Source organism: Colossoma macropomum, unplaced genomic scaffold (genome assembly GCF_904425465.1).
Source record: "Colossoma macropomum unplaced genomic scaffold, Colossoma_macropomum, whole genome shotgun sequence".
Taxonomy (NCBI): domain Eukaryota; kingdom Metazoa; phylum Chordata; class Actinopteri; order Characiformes; family Serrasalmidae; genus Colossoma; species Colossoma macropomum.
Window position 1 is genome coordinate 322,802 of NW_023495958.1, and position 22,051 is coordinate 344,852.

Here is a 22,051-nt window from a genome sequence, read left to right on the forward strand (position 1 = left end):
GTTGGCTTTCTATTTGCCAGCTTCTTGTTCCAATTTTCTTATTCCCTTAACTGCTGGCAGCACTCTGGACTCTCGTGTTGCCATATTTACAACTGTGATAGAATTATTTTCCACAAGTCATGGAACTTATCATAAAATGTCATAGCGTCACCTGCTTTAGTGAAGCATCCACGATAGGCAACTTGAAACCACAGAAAGTATGAAAGCTTTTCAGTTTGCGAAGGGCACTTTCGGTTTCGCGCAACTCTTGAGAATTTCGTTTCACAAGAAGTACGCTGAGGCCTTAACAGTGACTAAAAAGTCTGGTACACTGACGCAAAACACAATTATTAAATACAGTTTTGTATTATTTTAGCTAGATGATCTCTCCGACTCAAATGCATAAAATACATTCACTACTTTATGGGGGGCTGTTGGGCAACAACAGATCAGCTGTCTCACTGTCTGCTGTGGGTGCTGCACTGTCTCAGACCACAGGATGCTAAGGCGAATTGTGAAGACAGCTGAGAGGATCACTGAGGTCCCTCTGTCTATAGAGTTCATTTTACGCCAGAAGTTTCAAATAAAATAATAAAATCCACAATCAACACGTTAAGTATCAAAGTGTCCAAAATATGTTGCAAATACAAATAATGACAGTTAAATTAATTTTTTCATAAAGATTACTACTCAATTTGTCAGTCTTTGCTTTCATTTTTTTCTATTCTGTGATTTTGCTGATACATTTATCTCCTGAAATCTTTCTTCTGCTTCTCAAATATAGCACATTTTCAAAGGGGGCGGGTGTTAGAAGAAGACGTTCACCTGCACTCTACTGGTCAACTGACTTGGAGTGACAGGTCTTCTAAAAATATAGCCCCACCCACTCTTGAGAGCCGTGACCTGACATGAACATGGCGGAACGTTTCAGACTGAGCGTAGAGAGGACTGTGCTAGCACGTCCAACATCATAAGCTATATTTGTTATATTTATTAAAGTAACACACACTCAGGGTCCTGTGTAAAATAAATATTTTAGAAATTAAAGTACAATAGGTAAATTTAGCTGTTGAATAAAGCTGTTGAATAAAGCTTGAGATGGTAGCTGCTAGATTTAACTAGCTTAGCAGTGTCCACTCGATGGGTTTTGCAGCCGTTTAAATTAGTCTTTCTTAGCTCTGCTTTTGACAGCCTACAGCAGGAAAAACACCATGAGGAACAGGGTTGACAAACATTGGCCTAGAGGACACTTCTAGGCTAGTTAGTGCAAACAGCTGCAAATCTGAAAGGCTTACTGTTAAAAATTGCTGTAATTCCTAAACAGTTAATGCAATATTTTTGTTAAACAACTTGAATTAAAGCTGAAAGTCTACACTTCAATTACATCTTCATTTCAAAACCAATGTGGTAGCATCCACAGGCAAAATCACAAAAATTGTGTTACTGTCCAAATACTTATGGACATGACTGTATATACTCTTTAAACACACCAGTATTGTGTATCAAAGTGCCTTTTTTCCTGCTAAGGGTTGGTTCATTTTAGAAGTGTAACAGGCAATAACTCTAAGCTTTTCTCTGTGTCTACTGAATATTGCAATGGTCCACTGCAACAGGAAATGGTTGGTATGGTTGAATTTCATGACTGCTCCTATAGTAGAATGATCACAAAAAGCACGTATACACACTCACACACACACACACACACACACACACACCACACACACACACACACACATTATCTAAGCTTCCTGGGTCGTGGGGGTGCTGGAGCCTCTCCCAGCGCTCACTGGGTGAATGGCAGGAAACTCTCTGGACAGGTCGCCAGTCCATCACAAGGCAGGTACACAGACCTATATATTCACACAGCAATGTTGCCCCTTTGTGGTAAACGCGTTACCTGCAGCCAATCTAATACCATCTTTGAAGTCTATTATTGCAGATAGGAGTGTGCTAGATGTGTGCGTGTGTTGAGAAAGCTTAATGTTCACATGTGCAGAAGCACAAGTATGTGTCTGATTTAGTGGGCAATGTTTTATATTTCCTATAATCCACAATAGCTCGTTCTGTGTTTCTATGTCGTACTCTGTCAACATACAGGTTCTGAAACTGTTAAAGAACAATTTCATTAGCCTGAAAGGCTTAAAACAGTGTTATGAAATGATTCACCAGGCCAAAATGTCCTCTATGTTCACAGATCTTCTTAAATCTCCGAGGTCCTGAAACTGTTTTTTTTAACAAGCATCATTTGAAACGGGTTCATTATCATTTGCTTCCTAAAACTATGTAAAAGAAGACTGTCCAACAACAACAAACATTTCCTCTGTTTACTGAGGCATAAATTTAACTTCAAAAGGAAATGTGAGCAGCCTTTTTGCAAGCTGTAGAACTGCATTTTCAAATATGTGCATTTGTTTGAGAAATTACAGGCATATATATGATTATACATTTGAACAAATGTTTAGGAATAAACACCAGTTTATGAACCCCTAAATCATCTCACATTTAGCCATGTAGTACAGAAGCTCTGAGGGGCTTGTTTCTTCCCCCTACTTTATGGGGATCAGGTGAAAAAAAATCTCCTTGGGTTTTGATGAATTGTTCTTTTTTTTATAATTGTTGATTAAAACAAGTGTAAAACAGAAATCATCAGCTTATTAAGTCTGTCAGCAGCAGCTCATGACATGATATTGACATTTACATGCTATCCCTGTTTGGTTAGCTAGAGTTTCTTTATTGTCTGTTGCAGACAAGTGCCTGTAAAAAAGAGCGTAGGCCCACTTGGTAGACACAATTTCCAAATGTGCTAATGTCCTGCAATGTCAACACCAGGCTACAGCTTATTCCTGGCAGTTGTACAGTCATTACCCCACCTATTTCAACACTTCTGCTCTATGGCAGCAATCAACCAGAAAGCTGGGTTTACATAAAAACAACCAACACTACAGCATAATTATATTTTGTCAAGTGAAATAATGTTAAATCTAATCTTAAATCTTTCACTTGTCTTAAATAATATACTCGAAACAATCACAATTATCTGCCATGGTACAGAGTAACAGACTGAGTAAAGAGATTTTAAACATAATTAATGTAATCCCACTACATTTAGAGAAAAGTAATTAGTAACTTAATTTACTTACTAACCTATTTTTTGAGTTATTACCCCAAAACTGGAGTTGGTATACTAGCATTATGCACAATGTGCTGTTTCTGTGCAGCACTCTGTTCCGACTGACACAGTTAGCTCTGTGAGTGTACTGACAAACTCCTTGCTTTTCTGCCTCTTTTTGCGTTTCTTAACTGCACTTGTAAAACTTTGATTTTCTCTCTTAACACTCACAAAATCACACCGAAGAACCTCCTCTCAAAAATGGAGATTTTCACTTCATTGCCTCCTTCACTTCTTTGTCTTTACACAGCTGTGCCATCACATAACAACATTAATCTCATGGAATAGCCTATTAATCTCATTGGGGGTGAGGCTGCATTGAAATCACTGCAAATAATGGCTATTTTTAAAATGCATATATGTTTTGGAACAGGTTACTCAACACATATACAGTTTAAAATCAACATTTACAGTATATCAAATTTGTATTTTCATAGGGCTCTTGGCTCTTCAGGGCCTTGGGCATCTGCCTGCCTTTGCACTTATTAAGCAGGGATTTCAAAGCTAAGTGGTACACAGTGAAAATGGGTAAGAACAGCCTGCTTACTGTTTAACTTGTAAGATCTGAACTGCATTCATTTTGCAGCATAAACTGTACTATTAACTGTAATCATGTACGTTGCTCTTATTAGTGATCATGTTTAGGTCACTGACATCACACATTTGTGTGTCTTCACTTCGTGTATCGCATGAGTGAGCTGTAGTTCTGCTGAACTCTTGTTGGTTTACTGTTGATATGGATACCAGTCCTGTCCCCACTGACCTACACAAGGACAGGCAGTGAGTGGACCAGCTAGTGTGCTTTCCCTAAAGCTAAACAGTAGTGGGAAACTTTACGAGGTCCACATAAGTCAGTAGGTCATTCACAAAAATTGTGTGGGAAATGTCCAGTGTGGTGTGAGAGCATGAGATTAGACTGAATTGTGTAAGTCTCATAACCAGTGCATAAGGGTTGGCAGCTGTTGCCTAATGCAGGCAGGCAATGTCACATAATATTGCTAACTTGGCAAATTTTAGGAATAAATACATGACAATGATAATCTTATTTGTGAACTGAGCAAATTGATCTGACTCACGGTGAAGAGCCAGAACACTCATTGCTAATCATGTCAACTGAAAACCCGTCACTTCTGCATAGTCCTGTTGCTGTTTCCACATTAAATATTATAAAACTCTTCCAAAACTACTAAGGACCTCACTATCCTCATGCTACATGTTACAAACAAGACCAGCACTGATAACAAACCGAAGGCTTGAGGCAATGGCAAAAAGCAATGGCTGCTAAGCAGTGATTGTAGGCCTGAGGAAAAGAAGGTAGAGCTTGGCTTAGAGTACAACGATTTGACTGACCATAATATAATGACAGCACTCACAGCAAACAAATCAAATTTCTTCTCAATTTAAAATCTTTAAAAAATCTGCTTAATTGTTTCCCTGTTTAATTACATAGGCATGTGATCAATAATGGCTCACCGACCTCAGAATAACCATTATCTTAATTTGTGCTGGCAAGTTAGCTATGAAGCTGAATTTCACATATTGTCATATAGTCTTCTTAATTACTAAAAAAAGAAGTGACGAACAGATACGGATAGACATTTAGAAATAGATACAGATTGATGGTTCTAGATTGATGTGTGCAGTAGCTAAAAGACATCTATATCCACTTTTATCATGTTCCAAACAAGTTCTTGGTTAAAACTAGACTTAACTGATCTGCTCTTATTTTGTTATTATGTTGATGTATGTCAAGAAAGGCCAACACACAGAACATACTTGTTCTCTCTTTGCCTCAAATGTTTTTTTTACAATAGCAACGGTTACATGCAGCCTGATAATCTGTCAATAATCTGACTATAATAGCTAGACGTCCATGTATACACCTCAATCAGAATAGACTAGTCTGATTGAGGCCATTTGAAATACAATTTATATCCAATTGAACAAGGTGGGTAATCCGGTAAATAATTTGTTAAATATAAGAATAATAACCATGTAAACGCCTCTATCTGACTACATTCCAAATCTGAAAGTTTAAGTACATTCTGCGCATGTGCGTCACGTCACAGTTAAAGTTTATAACGTTCAACATGGCAGGAGCAGAAACTGCTCACTGCTGCTCGCCTCAGTCTAACTGGACACAGGCTGTGAGGGGGAGGGTTGGCATGTGGAAGAGATGAAATGAAGGGAGTGCCCACAGTCATTATACATAGTCAATGTGGAAACTGTATAAAATTAACCAGTATTTATCTTCTTTGAGCTGAAGCTTGTTGCCTGTTAAGCTCTCCACTCTTCTAACATTCTAGAGCATTTCTAATGGTCTGTTTTTTTGATAGCGACAATATGTATGCAGTACGAACTGAGGTAGCACGCTAGATACTGAGGCACATCCTCTTAGTTACAATGATATACAGATGCTAATATAAGTATACCACATGACAAAACATAGACTTGATCCCTTGCAAGATTAGTTGAAGCATTAGGATCTGTTATACACTGTATGGCCAAAAGTATGTAGACACTAACTCTCCGACCTACTGACTACAGGTGTTTCAGCCACATCCATTGCTAACAGGTGTATACAGTCAAACACATAGCCTTGCAATCTCCATGGACAAACACTGGCAGTAGAATGGGTCGTACTGATGAGCTCAGTGACTTTAGACATGGCACTGTCACAGGATACCACCTCTGTCACAAGTCAGTTTGTGAAATTTCTGCCCTGCTCATTCCTCCCCATCCTGGAACCTTCAAGGCCGTGAGCCTGACTGAGAGCAACTTTTACTGATGTCATTAAAACGGGCACGACGGACACTATCTTTGTTGACTGAATCTTACCAATGAAACTGTGTTTAGTCAGGTTTCTGAAATCAATTAAGTCTGCATTTTAATAGTTTTGATTTGGAATGATAATTGTATATTTACACTCTCTAATTCACATATAATGGCATAAAACTATAACTACTCTGACCAAGTCTGGGTTAGACAGGGAGGACACCTGCAGGTGATCTCACCCCCACCACTTTCTCTCTCTCCTCTTGGAGTTTTATCCTGCTGAAAGTCTTTAAACTTGTCGTAGTTAAGCTTCTACGTATGAGGTTATGTGTTTGTATGAATGTATTGTTTGTTGAGATTATTGTTTTCCATTTTTATCCATACTTTTAATTGTTTCCTTTTTCATGTTTCTGTAATCCTGAAAACTTTATTACATTTTATGAACTATTTTGCTACTGAAACTCAATGTGTGTTCTTCTCTTCTCTTTTCATAATTTTATATTACAGGAATTATGACTCAATGTTTTCATTTCTAAATTATAATCTTAGTTATGCTGTGATAAATTACCCAACACGATACAACTTTAAACTGATATGTGCAGCAGAAAGAGGAGATATTTTAGGCCTACTTTCACAATTATGTTGTCAAAAGCTCCTCTGACGTTGTTTCCTGTCCAGCTACTTCTTCATTGGTGTACACTGCAGATTCTGTACTGAAGATTTAGTAGGAGGTTTAGAGGAAAACACAGAGAGAGAGAGAGAATGGAAGAGGCAATCTATAATAACGTGAGCAGCGTTGAGCTGAGTGAAGCAGACAGAGGAGAGAGAGTGGAGAAGACGGTGGAGATTTATATGAGTGCAGACGCTGTTAGAGCTCAGGAGACCAACATACAGAGGGAGACAACAACTCAGCAGACAGGTAGAGTAACTCTCAGTGCACAAACTCTCAGTGTGTTTACAATGAAAACTTCTTCTAAGTCAGTTCACTCTTTATCAGACGTCAGAACAGGAATCAGATGTTCCAGACTGGCTGTGGTGTGTGTGGGGCTGCTGTGTGTTCTCCTGCTGACCACCAACATAGTGCTGTACATGTACTGTGAGTGTTTCAGTCTTAAACACAAATATTTCATCTTCCAAATACAGATATACAGAATGCATCTACTGTAATACTTTCTTAATGTAGATATCAGGGACCAAACCATCATTGCAAATTTCACTGCAGGGAGAGAAACTCTCTTATCCAGTATCAGAAACCTGACTGAAGAAAGAGACCAGCTAAAGAGCAGCTACCAGAATCTGACAGAGGACAATCACATCTTACAGACCAAATATGCTCATTTAGTGAAGCTGACTGGTGAGTGAAACATCATCCTCACAATTAATAGGCAAAAATATTCCTTCATGCTTCTAATATATGTTTGTTCTCATTGCTCTGTTGTAGGGAAAAGCTGGTTTAAAGAACTGAAGACTTTTGGAAGCAGCTTTTACTTTTTCTTCACTGAGAAGAAGAGCTGGAGTGAGAGCAGACAGGACTGCACAGAGGGAGGAGCAGATCTGGTGATCATAAATAGCAAAGAGGAACAGGTGGGTTGGGGGGCTTGTAATTTTATGTATTGATTACTGTTGATTATTATTCATTAATATTGTTTTTTTTTCCAGATGTTCCTCATTGACCAAAAGAAAGAGAGAAATTTCTGGATTGGTCTGACTGATGAAGTGACAGAAAATACATGGAAGTGGGTGGACGGCCAACCGCTGACTGACAAGTATGTCAAGATACAAAACAGTAGCTAAAATCAATGTAACACATAATTGTTCCCTTTTATATGCATTATCTCATTGTATTCCATTTATATTTAAAGTAAAACTACCATTTTCTCTGAGAGTTTATAAAGGTGTTCTGGTACAGAACTGACACTGTATAGAGTAAAGACCCTCAGTAGCTGCTGTGAACTGTTTTAATTTGAATTCTTGTTTTGTAAACATGTGATGATTACAGATTAATGCTGTGTCTGATTGTCAGATTCTGGAGGAAGGGTGAACCCAACAATGGTGGTGGTGAGGAGGACTGTGCTATTTTCACCACTGCAGTCGGTCAGCAAACATGGAATGATCTTTCCTGTTCAGGGAAAGAAAACTGGATGTGTGAATTCAATCTGACGAACTTCCACCAATACTTCAACTAAACACTGTTATTTTTTCACTGCTAATCTTGGGATAAAGGCATTAGAAGCTGTTGAACTGAAATTTAGAGAATACAGGACTTGAGCATGTTACTTTGACACAAATATAATTCCAACAAATTCTAAATGAGAACCAACAGATGTTACAGATGTTTTTTGTTTTTGACAATAAAATATATTGCAATTATCTATTTTTTTATTGTTAGTTGTGATATTGCTTTAAAAAAAAAATCAAATGATATTTGCTGATGTTTACATGAAGTAGACAGGATATTTAAATGTATCCATTAAGATTTTAAGAAATTATGAATTGCACAGACACTTTTATTATCAGTTATAGAGTTTCTGCTGTTTTTACTGTATCTTACAAACATGCTGTGCATTGATGGACCTCTGTTACCATGGAGAATGAAGGGGTGGAGCCTGTACCACCATGATTTTCCATTGGCTGAATGTGCTGTAGGCTGGATGTGGGGTGTGTCCAACACAAGATATAGTTAGTTTCATAAACACACTGTAGAAACTTTTTAAAACAGCCATAGATGGTTTTCACTTATATAAATAGTTTTCTTGACAAGTTTGAAATCTGAGTCAAAGGCTGCTCCATCCCAACATTTACTCCCTGATCAGTTAAACTACGTAGCACAAGCTAAATTGAGATGATGGTTTAAAGTCACTTTTAATATTCAAAGCCTACTGCATGTAAAAATATTGCAGTTTTAAGTTATAATCTGTGTGTGTGTGTGTGTTAGACATGAGGCAAATAATAAAACAGAAATCTGGCATGTCAATGGTAATGCAGCATGTCTCCTTCTTTGATCTGTTTTTTAATACTGGACAAGAGGGTCTCCCTCTGTGCAGCGAAGTGGGACACAGAAGACATTGCGCATGCAGGCAAGTGCTCTTTCATTGAACAGGCAGCAAGAGGAAACCACCACCCAACAGGGCAGAATGAGAGGGCATAGTGGGATGGCTCACCAACAGCCATACAGCTTCACTTCATGGTGAATGCTACGACACTACACAACCCACACAGAGCACAATTAAGCACAAACAACATATGGTGTGTCCCTCTTTCTGCAGCACAGCACACCTGTTGCTTTGCTGCACCACTTTCATGGCTTCTCTTTCAATGGATTCTTTGTCACGGTGCCAGAGTCACTGCTCATGTGGACAAGTGCTCTTTTATTGAACAGACAGCAAGGGGGAAACCGAAGACCCCCGAGAGCCTCTCACATAGTTTCTGCATAATTTTTCAGTTTAAGCTGAACATCTGTTTCAAGTGATCTTTAAGCTGTTGTATGCAGCAGAATTAGCATGTAGGCCTTTGTTGGCCTTGCTTTGGTTTTCAAACCTCAAACGTCATTCTGGATTCTTCTTCTTCCTGTCCTGGCACTTCTGCATTTGTCTACTCCAGACACTGCAGTCTGTGTAGTGAAGAAGGTTGTAGTTTATATACGGTATGTCACAGTGAGAATGGTGGAGGGAATGTATGCTGGTGTGGGCAGCTTTAAGCTGAGTGAGATGGACTCAGAGGAGATGACAGTGGTCATTTATTTCAGTAAAGATATTGTTGGAGCTCAGAATACCAGCATAGAAACACAGGACACCAACACACAGACAGAGACGAAGACACAGAAGAGTACAGGTAGAGTAACTCAAACAGAGACGACAGCATCATTTCTAAGTGTGCTCACAATGAGAACTGAATAAATAAGTGAATGTTTTCTTTATCAGTTGTTAAAAGAGGAAGTAGAAGCTTCAGACTGGCTGTGGTGTGTGTGGGGCTGCTGTGTGTTCTCCTGCTGACCACCAGCACAGTGCTGTACATGTGCTGTGAGTGTTTTAGTCTTGAACACAAATATTTCCTCTTTCAAATACAGATATACAGAATACATATGCTATAATAAATGTACAACCCCTATTCCAAAAAAGTTGGGACTTCTGTAACTTGTGTGTAACTAAATGTAAATAAAAACAGAATGCAATGATTTGCAAATCTCATAGATACATATTTTATTCACAATAGAACATAGAACACATATCAGATGTTGAAACTGAGACATTTTACCATTTCATGAAAAACATTAACTCATTTAGACTTGATGGCAGCAACGCATCTCAAAAAAGTTGGGACGGGATCATGTCTACCTTTGTGTAGCATCCCCTCTTCTTTTAACAACCGTCTGTAAATGTCTGGGAGGTGAGGAGACCAATTGCTGGAGCTTTGGGAGGGGAATGTTGGCCCATTCTTGCTCAACAGTCCTGGGTCTTCTTTGATGGATTTTTCATTTCAAGATGCGCCAAATATTTTCTATTAGTGGAAGGTCTGGACTGCAGGCAGGCCAGATTAGCACCTCCACGTGGCACTGATAGTGCCTTTCCAGGTGTGTATGCTGTTCACACCATAGGCACTAACGCAGCCCCATACTATTAGAGATGCAGGCTTTTGAACTGCGCACTGATAACAAGCTGGATGGTCTCGCTCCTCTTGAGTCCGCAAGACACGGCGTCCATGGTTTCCATTACGAATTTCAAATTTTGATTCTTCTGACAGAACAGGTTTCCATTTTGCCTCAGTCTATTTTAAATGAGCTTTGGCCCAGAGAAGATACAGCTTTAACTGGCATTTGTGGCTTGCACAGCAAACTGTGTTCACAGACAGTGATTTCTGGAATTGTTCCTGTGCCAGAAGATCACAAGCACCCAATAGTGTACAGGGATTTCTCCAGATTCTCTGAATCTTTTGATGATACTATGTACTGTAGATGGTGGGATTTCCAAAGTCTTCGCAATTTTATGTTGAGGAACATTTCTGAAGTTTTTCCAGAATTTTTAGATGCAGTTTTTCGCAGATTGGTGAACCTCTGCCCATCTTTGCCTTTAAGAGACTCTGCCTCTCTAAAATACTTTTTTATATCCAGTCATGTGAGTTAGTTGCAAATTTTATTAGTACCACTTACTTTTCCAGCCTTTGGTTGCCCCGTCTCAACAATTTTGAGATGTGTTGTTGCCAGTTCTAAATTACTTTTTGATTTTCATGAAATGGTAAAATGTCTCACTTTCAACATCTGATTCTATGTTCTGCTGTGAATAAAATATGGGTCTGTGAGATTTGCAGATCATTGCATTCTGTTTTTATTTACATTTATTTACATTTTACACAGCGTCCCAACTTTTTTGGAATTGGGGTTGTAATTCTTCCTGAATGTAGACATTAATATGAATAAAGTTAAGGACCAAACCATTTCTTTGAGTGTAAATTTCACTGCAGGGAGAGAGACCCTCTTATCCAGTATCAGAAACCTGACTGAAGAAAGAGACCAGCTAAAGAGCAGCTACCAGAATCTGACAGAGGACGATCACATCTTACAGACCAAATATGATCATTTAGTGAAGCTGATTGGTGAGTGAAACATCATCCTCACAATTAATAGGCAAAAATATTCCTTCATGCTTCTAATATATGTTTGTTCTCAAGGCTCTGTTGTAGAGAAAAGCTGGTTTAAAGAATTGAAGACTTTTGGAAGCAGTTTTTGCTTTTTCTCTACCGAGCAGAAGAGCTGGAGTGAGAGCAGACAGGACTGCAGAGAGAGAGGAGCAGATCTGGTGATCATAAACAGCAGAGAGGAACAGGTGAAGGGAGATTTGTAATTTTATTTACTGATTATTATTGATTATTAATGTTTTTTTTTCAGATGTTCCTCATTGACCAAAAGAAAGAGAAGAGTTTCTGGATTGGTCTGACTGATAAAGAGACAGAAAACACATGGAAGTGGGTGGACGGCCAACCTCTGACTGACAAGTATGTCAAGATAAAAAAAAGTAGTTGCAGTCGATATTATACATACTTTTTAATACTTCTGCGCATTATCTTGATTACAGATTAATGCTTTGTCTGATTGTCAGATTCTGGAGGCCAAGAGAACCCAACAATGGTGGTGGTGGTGGTGATGAGGACTGTGCTGTTTTCACCCATGCAGACAATGACGGTCAACAAACATGGAATGATCTTTCCTGCTCAGGGACAGAAAACTGGATGTGTGAATTCAAACTGACAAACTTCCACTTGAATATTTCAACTTAACACCTTTAGATTTTCACTGATAATCTTGGGATAAAGGCATAATTAGATACTTTAGAAGCTGTTGAGCTGAAATTTAGAGGATACAGGACCTGAGTGTTATTTTGACACAAATCATAATTCTAAATGAGAACCAACAGATGTTAAACAGATGCTTATTTAACAGAAAATATAGGTGATTAATCATTTAATATTTTTTATTGTTAGTTGTTTGAATTGCTTTTAAAAACGAAGTGATATTGACTACTTAGAGTAGCTGACACTTTTAAAAAAAAAAAAAATAGCATTTCTGCTATTTTTATCGTACCTTACAAAGAGACTGCACATTGATAGACTTTTGCTACCATGGAAACTGAAGGGGCAGATCCTGTACCACTATGATTTTCCATTGGCTGAATGTGCTACAGGCTGGAGGTGGGGTGTGTTCAACACAAAATACAGTTACATAAACACACTTTAGAAACTTTTTAAAACAATCACAGGTGGTTTTAACCTGAGTCTCTGTAGGTCTACTGATAACCTTTCACATTAAATTGAAGCCTGTTGTGACCAGTATAAACTTTCATTGGAGCATATAAGAAGTCACGCTTGCTGCTAGCTTGCAAGTATTGCTGAAGAGTCTCACTCACGTCACAGCGGCTCAGTGAGGCTTGCATGTAACTTTGAGCTGAGACTTCAAAACTTAGTACTATTATAATACTGTACTACAGATACCATGTAAATAAAATCTATTCCAGTTTTATCATGCCGATATTAGCTCTTCTACGTTGTGATCCAAAATAAATTTGCCCATGTTTGGCACAACCTTTCTTCACGAATTTTACTTATTCTGATGAATACATTTTAATGTATTTTAATTGATAAGATCACTGATTCAAACAACATAGTACTGTACTGAAGTAACTGTGCATGCATCGTTTTAACAGCCTTTTCTATTACTTTTACAACCACCCCCCTTAGACTGTTACAAACCCATCTATGAGGTATATTGTAACATGTTGTAATGCACTTGCACTGCTTCCTGCTGAACTGTTCACAAACATTAGGTGCTCAAAACATCGTTTACATTTTTAATTTGAAGTAAAGATGTGTACACTGCTTGTGCATATATATATATATATATATACATAAATATATAAACATAACCCCCTGGTCTAATGTATTACAAGAAGTGGCCTTACGAAAGGGGGCTATGCCTTGTTCCCTACACTAGAGGTATGTATGCACTACAGTGTTAATGCAAAGCTACAAACAGACTGTCCTTAACCTCTTTTGCACTGAAATCTTCATTTAAAAGCATGATACACACCTAGACCGATCTTGATACATATTGTAATTCAAAGTCAAACATTCCCTGTTATCTTTGGCTCAAATGCTCACATGGCATAACAGCACTAAATTGGTAGCAGGAGTTGTCCACACGTAACATTGTACGGCTGCCACTAACGACTATTTTTCTATTGATTAATCTGTCAACTACTTTACCAATTAGTCAATTAATCTGAACAATTTGTCTTCCTCCACAAAATCAAACATATAACATTATCTTAAAAACATCTTTGATTGAAATTCTAAGGTAGCAAGCAGATGACTTTATGGCTTTAATAATGAGTGTATTCAGCAGCTATAAGAACAAATTTTAAAGAGCCCTCCCCACTGATGGTAATTTAATAAACATGAATAGACTTACAGAGGTTTTGCCTTTTCTGGCAGTCCATCACCCAGAACAGCGCCTGTGTGTTTTCTTTTCAGGTGCTTGTGCATTGCTCTGGTGCTGCTGTGGTCTGCCATCAAACTTTGAACATTGTACAAAACACCTTTTTGTTTTGTGATAATTTATAGTACTTCCATACTTTTGATGTCTTGCGTCTTTGGAAACGTTTAGGAACCTCTTTCACAACCGAGGTGGCTCTGCTGCAGCTGCCAGCTTTTTTTTAACTAGCACTGAATGGAGCCAACCAATGACTGGAGACAAAACAAACGACATCATGCATGCAGCAATTACTTTTAAGAGTGAACTTTGGAGGTGTGATTAAGAGTGAACTTTGGAGGTGTTCACAAGCATGGAAAAATATTCCTGTAGTGGTATTGAGGAAAAGCATTTGTTATTTAAATTGAAGCATTTTAGAAATCAAAAAGGTAAATTAAAAATCATCAAAAGTGGTCATGGTTCTATATAGAACTAGAGATATCCCGATCAGTGTTTTTGGGGCAGACACTGATCACCGAAACTTTGCAGCACGATCGGCCAACAGCCGATCCCAACGAAGGGCAAGGCTGGATGCCTTGTAGGCACAAAAGCTACACTCTACAGCAAAACAAACACACCCCTCCCTTCACTGCATCTTCAGAAGCTCTTCCCCCCAAATTCATTGATGCGCACTGCTACGGCAATTTTTTTTTTAGATAATCGTGGCCATAATGCCCTTCATGTTGTACGGACAAATGCCATGATATAATGTTAAAATGAACAACACAAGAAATAATGTAACTAACATTAGTTAGCTAGGTTGTGGGTTTGCAAGCTGTCACTACAATTGCTACTGCAAACCTAATCACAAACATTAGCAAAGGGGACAAAACAATACCGACTTACTGATTCTGTGAAACAGCAACTGTTCCCTTTTAATCCCTTTTCATGCCTTCAACTCTTTCAACAGCTGAAGACAGCTTCTTTTTTGCCAGCTTCTTGTTCATATTTTCTAATTCCAGTTACACTCTGGTTGCTCACACTAGCATAATGATTGAAACAACCAGAGCCTACATAACCGGCACAGCTAACAGCACAAAACAGTCCTACAGCTTCATGGGTGGATTTTTAAATGTACTGTAAAGTCTAGAAAGGCTGACATACAACGGCTTTTGAAGTTCTGCATCTTATTTTATTTTCAGATCCTGCCAAAGCTGTATGTCCCATGTGTCAAACATATCGTCCGCGGGCCAGATCAATCAATTCTATACAATTCTGCTCAATTCCACACCACTTATATCACCAAAATGCAAATCAGCTTCAGTTCAAGCAATATGAACACTTAACATTAGCTCAGCAGCTCAAAAATTGAGCCCAGGTCTTAATGAGCTTGCAGCAAATAGCTCAAGTAAATAGGTAGGTTTAAAAGACTGAGCACCTGGGGATATTTAAATTTTGAATATTTTAAATGCCCATGTAATATTTCATGGTCTACTACAAGTGTCTGTATTTTACTGTTAAAGTTTTTGCATATGTTGAATAAACAATGGCCATTTCGGGTTACAGCACAATATTAATGAAAAATTAAATAAAAACGTTTTTTTACTCTAGCCCTCAGATTTGATAAGCTGATGTTCATTGATTCCAGAGTTCAAACATCAGATCGGAAGTTATTATTGTATTAATAAGTTTCATCTTATTATTTTATTTTGACATATACAACAGTGGTTTTCTGTGGGCTGTGGCCCAGTGGCCTCAGCCAGTACTTTTTTGCTTGTGTCACAATATACATTTAACCATTACATTCGTAATTTTAAACATGAACAATATTGGTGATTATTTGTAAAAATAAAACATTACATTTATATTGCACTCATTGATTATTTTGACAAACTGCAAACTAGTTTGCCCATCTTTTCAAATGAATCTTTGAAACCTAATAATTTACACAATCGCTCAGAGACTAAACACACTGAATATGTATCTACCTGTTGAATTGAGACAGAACTGCTCAACTTTCCTCTCTTCAGCCTGATATCCAGCATTCGGTAGCTGCCAAATCAAGTTAGAAGACAGACGATCTGATTGGTTAAATCCACGGAGGCTGTTGTGGTCGTTTATGTGGGCCACAAGTTGCAAAAGCCCCCTGTTTTATTCTGTTTATCCTGGTTTTGCTGATATTCAATAACAACTCAGCTTCCAGTTACCTCAGATGGAAGGCACTGAACTCAGCTGGTCTCAACAACAATTTCTGAGTCTACCTTACCCTGAGACCAAGTCCAAAGACTGAGATGAGGCTGAGACTGCTAATTTATGGTCTCAAGTCGAGCACTACAGCACTAAATATTTGATTATGGAACATGACAAAATATTAGATTTACTGATATAAGTGGTACCATGAAAATGTGCCACCACTATTATTAATACCAATATGGTAAATACTAATAAATATTTTTGTTTGGTTCTAAACACCTGGTTGCTTAAAAATTCACTGTAGGGAAATGTTCCTCTATAAATCATGTCATATTAAGCTACAGAGCTGATACGAGTGAAAGTGACTTTTAATGTGCTTAGTACAGATTTTGATGCTACTGTATAATAAGAGATGTGAAGTGTTCTGTGTGCAATAACCTACAGCACAAGAGACTTTGTAGACCAGGGGTGTCAGACTCTACCACTAAAAGGGCCATATTAAAAATCTCAACTAATACGTGGGCCAGCTGTGTTATTTTATTTTCACTTAACATTTTGCCATGACTCCAACTGGCCACTGATTATCCAAAATATGTCAAAACTACAACAGCAAAATACAGGCACTGAACACATGAACACCTCCAAAATAATTTTAAATGAAAAAATGTTTTAGATAAAACAACAGACTACACTAGCTGTAGATAACTGTTAAACTAGAACTAGACACCTAGGATCTTTTTTGTTTTGTTTTTTTGTGATTCTGTCCTATAGATCGTTGTTGGGGAGGGGGTGGGAGCACACGTTACGCTGCAGTGCATGCTGGGAACGGTAGTGCAGGTCATGGCAAAATGGGCTAATGTTAACAGAAAACTGAAATGATCTTGTGGGCTGAATAGGATTGTGCCACACGTGCACAGAAACACAATGTAAAGTCTTTCATTAAAAAACGAGTCCCATCCCAAGCCTTCCACCTAATTCGAAACCTGGTTTGCATTACTGCCATTCTTCATGTCTCTACTTCTTCTTTATTTTACCACACACAAACACACACACACACGCACACACACACACACACACACACACACACACACACACACACACACACACACACATCCAGTCTTCAACATACAGGCCCATGTTTCTCACTTTCTGTTTCTCTCTCTACGACACACAGGGCTTTCACACTTGGGCTTAGCAGTTCCTCTGGTATTATTTCCTGCTCAGTCATTTTTACATCAATGACATTCACACCAGCACATGAACAATTAACCTCATAGACAGTTCAGCAGTGCAGTCAGAGAAAAACAGAGAGAGAAAATGGAAGAGGGAGTCTATGATGATGTGGGCAGTTTTGAGCTGAGAGAGATGGACAGAGGAGAGAGAGTGGAGATGATGGTGGATATTTATGTGAGCGCAGACGCTGTTAGAGCTCAGGAGACCAACACACAGAGGGAGACAAAGGTGCAGCAGACAGGTAGGTGCACAAACTCTGAGCATTTTAGTTAAAAAGTTTTTAAAGTCACTTTTTATTATTCGGTCTACTCTTTATCAGATGTTAGAACAGGAATCAGATGTTCCAGACTGGCTGTGGTGTGTGTGGGGCTGCTGTGTGTTCTCCTACTGACCACCAACATAGTGCTGTACATGTACTGTGAGTGTTTCAAACTCAAACCTTTCCTCTGTCAAATACAGATATACAGAACACATGCTTTACTGTAAGCCTTGTAATTCTCTCAATGCAGACACTAAATTGAAAGAAAGCATCTATTCCCTGAGAGTAAAGTTCACTGCAGAGAGAGAGACCCTCTTATCCAGTATCAGAAACCTGACTGAAGAAAGAGACCAGCTAAAGAGCAGCTACCAGAATCTGACTGAGGAGAAAGAGAAGAAAAAAAATGAGTTTGAAAAGTTAACTGAAGAAATAATCATCTTACAAACCAAACATGAGCAAATACTTTTAAAATGTATTTGTTCTGTTTTAAGGACTGGAAGAAGAATAAAAACAGCTTTTACTTTTTCTCTACCGAGCAGAAGAGCTGGAGTGAGAGCAGGCAGGACTGCAGAGAGAGAGGAGCAGATCTGGTGATCATAAACAGCAGAGAGGAACAGTAAGCTAGCTCATAGCTTATAATGCTAACAATTAGAAAAAAAGGGTTTCTTGAATCTTTACAATCTGACTGCTATTATAATAGGAGTATAAATATGACACTAATTTTACCGTTTAAATAAAGTTTACATAAATCAAGTTTACTAAAATATTTACTAAACATTCTACTATCTTATTTGTATTATTATTATTTAGTAATTACATTTCATTCAGTATTTACAGTTCTAGCACTGTTTGCATAAAGGTCAAAGTAACTACTGTGAAAAGGTTTGCTTGAATGTGTCACTTTGTAAAACGTGGTGCCAATAGATGAATGTTGTGTGTGACGGTCAGATTATAGATGAATGCTGTGTTTGTTTATCAGATTCTGGAAGAAACATGAACCCAACGATGCTAATGACGGGGAGGACTGCGCTGTGTTCACCACTACAGCTGAATACGGCTGGCGAACATGGAACGATATGTTCTGCTCTGTGAGCGAAAACTGGGTTTGTGAATTCAATACAACAAAATGTCACTGAATGTCAAATTCAACTAACACTGTTAAATTACACTAACTGATATTTTAGTGAATCTGTAAACAGGTACTGTGGAAGATTAAAGGGCTTGGGTCATGTTCCCCTTAGGGCAATTTATAATTCCAGTTCTGAATGTAAAAAGCCTGTGTGGGGTGGGCGGAGTTGGCTTACATAATTTTGTACTTGTGTAAATGGAGTCGAGCAGCCAAAACATTTTTGGTTTCCACATTTTCAACTTTAGTTTAAAACTGGAGCTGCTTTAAACACTGGAAGTCAATAATCACCCAAACTGTATCCACAAATACAGTCCAACATTTTCAAATGTTTGCCTTGAATCATGTCAGAAAGTGATGTAAACTATTAAAAAAAATAGTACATTGGCATGGATAGACTTTACTTTCACATTTAACATGAAATTGGAGCTACATTTTCATCCTTTCAGGTACTCTTCTGTCTCCAAACACTGGGAGGCTGAAAGCAGGAGCACATTGTAAAACATCAGGTTCAAACATGTACAACTGAGACTCATTTGTGCAGAAAAACAGTTGGTGTAGTGTAGTGGGTAACACCTCTGCCTTCTGTGATGAAGACTGAGATTCAATCCCCACCTGGCCAAGTACCCTATACTATACCAATAAGAGTCCTTGGGCAAGACTCCTAACAGTACCTTCGCCTACCTGAGTAAAATTGTAAGTCGCTCCGGATAAAAGTGTCTGCCAAATGCCCGAAATCTAAAACTGTGGTTCTCACATTTGTAATTACACACTGTACTGATTTTCTGAGTACACTGGTATTGTGAAATCTCTCAGCCCCATCTTTGGTTGTGTTGTGTGAAATGAAACCAAATTGGGCCAATAAAGAAGAGATTCTGTTTATCCTAAATGGCTGCCCTTCTTTTGGCTACACAGAGAAGATTGTATTTCCTTTTTATAAGTTCACAGTGAGTCATACTGTGTTCTAATCCACATCTTTTTAGGCATTTTCGGAAATGTTTTGGGTGAATATTGACTTCCAGCGTTTGTTAGCAACATTAACCTTGTAGCTCCTGTTCTAAACTAAAGTAAAATACACAAAATACAGACGCTAAACACTTCTTGGCTGATCAGCTGAATTTGGCATAAGTGGAAAATCATGTAAATCTGATTTTTGATGAACTTTTCCTTCATGTGAAAGTGTGAGAGCTGTGTTAAAAGGGAAGTATGGAGCCAAAATATTTGAGTCACAGTGAAAATGTAAACTTTCGCAAGCATATAAAAGTAAAATGTAAATATTGTAAGAAATAAATAAAAAATTCAAAGTTGTGTGTGATGCAATGTCCAGTGGGCAGTACTGTTCCTTATGAAAGGTCTGGAACTTGAACCAAGCCCGATAGGACCTGACACAATATCGGGGCTCAGGGTGATTCTTCACAATCACGGGCTCGGACTGAGTTTGTGTTTGTTTTCTTATAAACGCTTTTTGTATTATAAGCATTATATAAGTATTATATCTATGTTAAAACTTGTGTGTTTCAGTAAGAGTACAAGTGTTTAATAACACATGTAAAAAACGTACAATGAATGTACAACATGTACAAAATGTACAATTACATTTTATCGTTATCGCAATATGAGTTTCTGCAATAAACACATTGTTAGAGCAGCGATGACAGAACAGTTTAAATTACTTCATCAGAGAGACGTCATTACATTACCAGCACAAACTCCTAGAAGCCTTATGAGCGCCTCTTTGTGCTGGTATTAAAGCCTACAGAGCCCTGCTGGTGACATCCTATATAAATAATTAACGCATGAGAACAACATCATAATGCATGGCCATGACTCAGTAAGGTGTGGGAACAAGATAATTAAGTCGTGGCCATGAGTTATTGGCATGAGATCAGGCCTTATTAAGCTGCGGTCAAGGCTTAATTATCTCGTCCCCACGACTTTATCTATATGGGATAAAAATGCATCAAACCTCAGGATTGTTCTCACATATTCTGATGTGGGTGGGGTCACATACTGTGATGTGGGTGGGGGAGTTTCCTATCAAACTCAGCTGAGTCAAGGATATGGTTCATAATGCAGCTTTACTGAAAAACTCAACATAAAGGAACAGTTTACAAAGACAGACAGCAGCTCTGTGCTTAGCTTACACCTCCTACTCAGAATATAGCCTAGCTCAAACTGTTAGCTCTACTTTGTTTACAACTCTTTGAAGCTTGCTACAACAAGGCCTAGTCAGTATTCGCCCCCACTCTCAGAATAAGAGTCCTTACTCAGACACACACATAAGGGGGCTTCTAATAGACTGAATTAACCTAAACTTGGCATCAGACTCTTTTTATAACTGCATATGAATTAATGAATTTAAAACTAAACTAAATCCAGGCATGTACTGATGCCGCAATATTTAATAACTCAACACAAATAAAATGAAACAAATGCGTACTTGTTCTTGTGTGCCTCTATAAAAAATAGATGCTTATTTATTTGATAGATATTTATTGGTTTTTGTAGCTTTTATAGTAAAAGCTGTTGAGGTAATGTTGACTGTATCTCAGCCTTTCAGCGCACAACAAATCTGCTTGTAATTCTGTATTCTGCTATTTGGTTAAAGGAGATGTTAGCTAGCCTTCTGTTTACACATCAAAAAAAAAGTCTGTACTTGCATCACATCCAGTCAGAGGCTCACTATTCAACAATAATTTATCACTTCCTAATTCGTTCAGCTCAATTCAGCTCAGATTCTCCATCTGCTATATACTAGTACTACCATAGCTCTTTCTTCATAAGAGTTGAGGCTTCTCTAGGTAACCTCTGTATATAAGGTAGCGACGCTGGTGTTGCGCTTTGAGTCTTTGTGTGAACAGGAAGCAATTTCTGAGTGTGAATGTGGTTTTAGTGTGAATGACATCCTTCACCTTTTCTTTAAAAGTACCTTTTAGGTGCCCAAAAAGTTTTTTCCTTACTTTTAAAAAAAAAAGAAAATTAATATTTAATAGCTGTTTATGTATTTTGCTTAGAGAACTAGTGTTGCTTTTTACTGTATCAGGTGAAAGCGACGTACACTGAAAAAAGCCCAGTGTGCTCCTTTGTACTTATTTCCTGTTTAAAGGGTTTTAATAAACCGCAGTAGTTTCAGTGCATCACATGCTGCTGCTGCAGAAGAGACAACTTCATGTGTAATCAGTCAGAAAGTGAGAGAATGACACAGGGAACCTATGAAGATGTGGGCAGCTTTGAGCTTTGTAGTTCTACAATTACAGACTGTAGTTCATCTGTTTCTCTGCATATTTTGTTACTCCCCTTTCACCCTGTTCTTCAATGGTCAGGACCCCCACAGGACCACCACAGAGCAGGTATTATTTG

The 22,051-nt window shown here is 38.2% G+C and overlaps 1 protein-coding gene across 1 annotated transcript; it reads left to right on the forward strand.

Moving 5' to 3' along the window:
* Nucleotides 1–6,553: 6,553 nt before the first annotated feature.
* On the forward strand, nt 6,554–12,350 carry LOC118803755. Its single transcript, XM_036564243.1, has 11 exons — nt 6,554–6,842; nt 6,921–7,019; nt 7,107–7,277; nt 7,365–7,507; nt 7,583–7,689; nt 7,947–8,068; nt 9,524–9,754; nt 11,381–11,512; nt 11,618–11,742; nt 11,805–11,911; nt 12,016–12,350. The coding sequence occupies exons 1-11, from the start codon at nt 6,686–6,688 to the stop codon at nt 12,191–12,193; spliced, it is 1,572 nt and encodes a 523-aa protein (XP_036420136.1). The 5' UTR covers nt 6,554–6,685; the 3' UTR covers nt 12,194–12,350.
* Nucleotides 12,351–22,051: the final 9,701 nt, after the last annotated feature.

Coding starts and splice junctions, on each gene's coding strand:
- LOC118803755 (XM_036564243.1), top strand. CDS start 6,686: ATGGAAGAGGCAATCTATAATAACGTGAGCAGCGTTGAGCTGAGTGAA. Junction 11,513..11,617: donor TCATTTAGTGAAGCTGATTG/GTGAGTGAAACA, acceptor GCTGGTTTAAAG/AATTGAAGACTTTTGGAAGC. Junction 11,912..12,015: donor GGCCAACCTCTGACTGACAA/GTATGTCAAGAT, acceptor TCTGATTGTCAG/ATTCTGGAGGCCAAGAGAAC.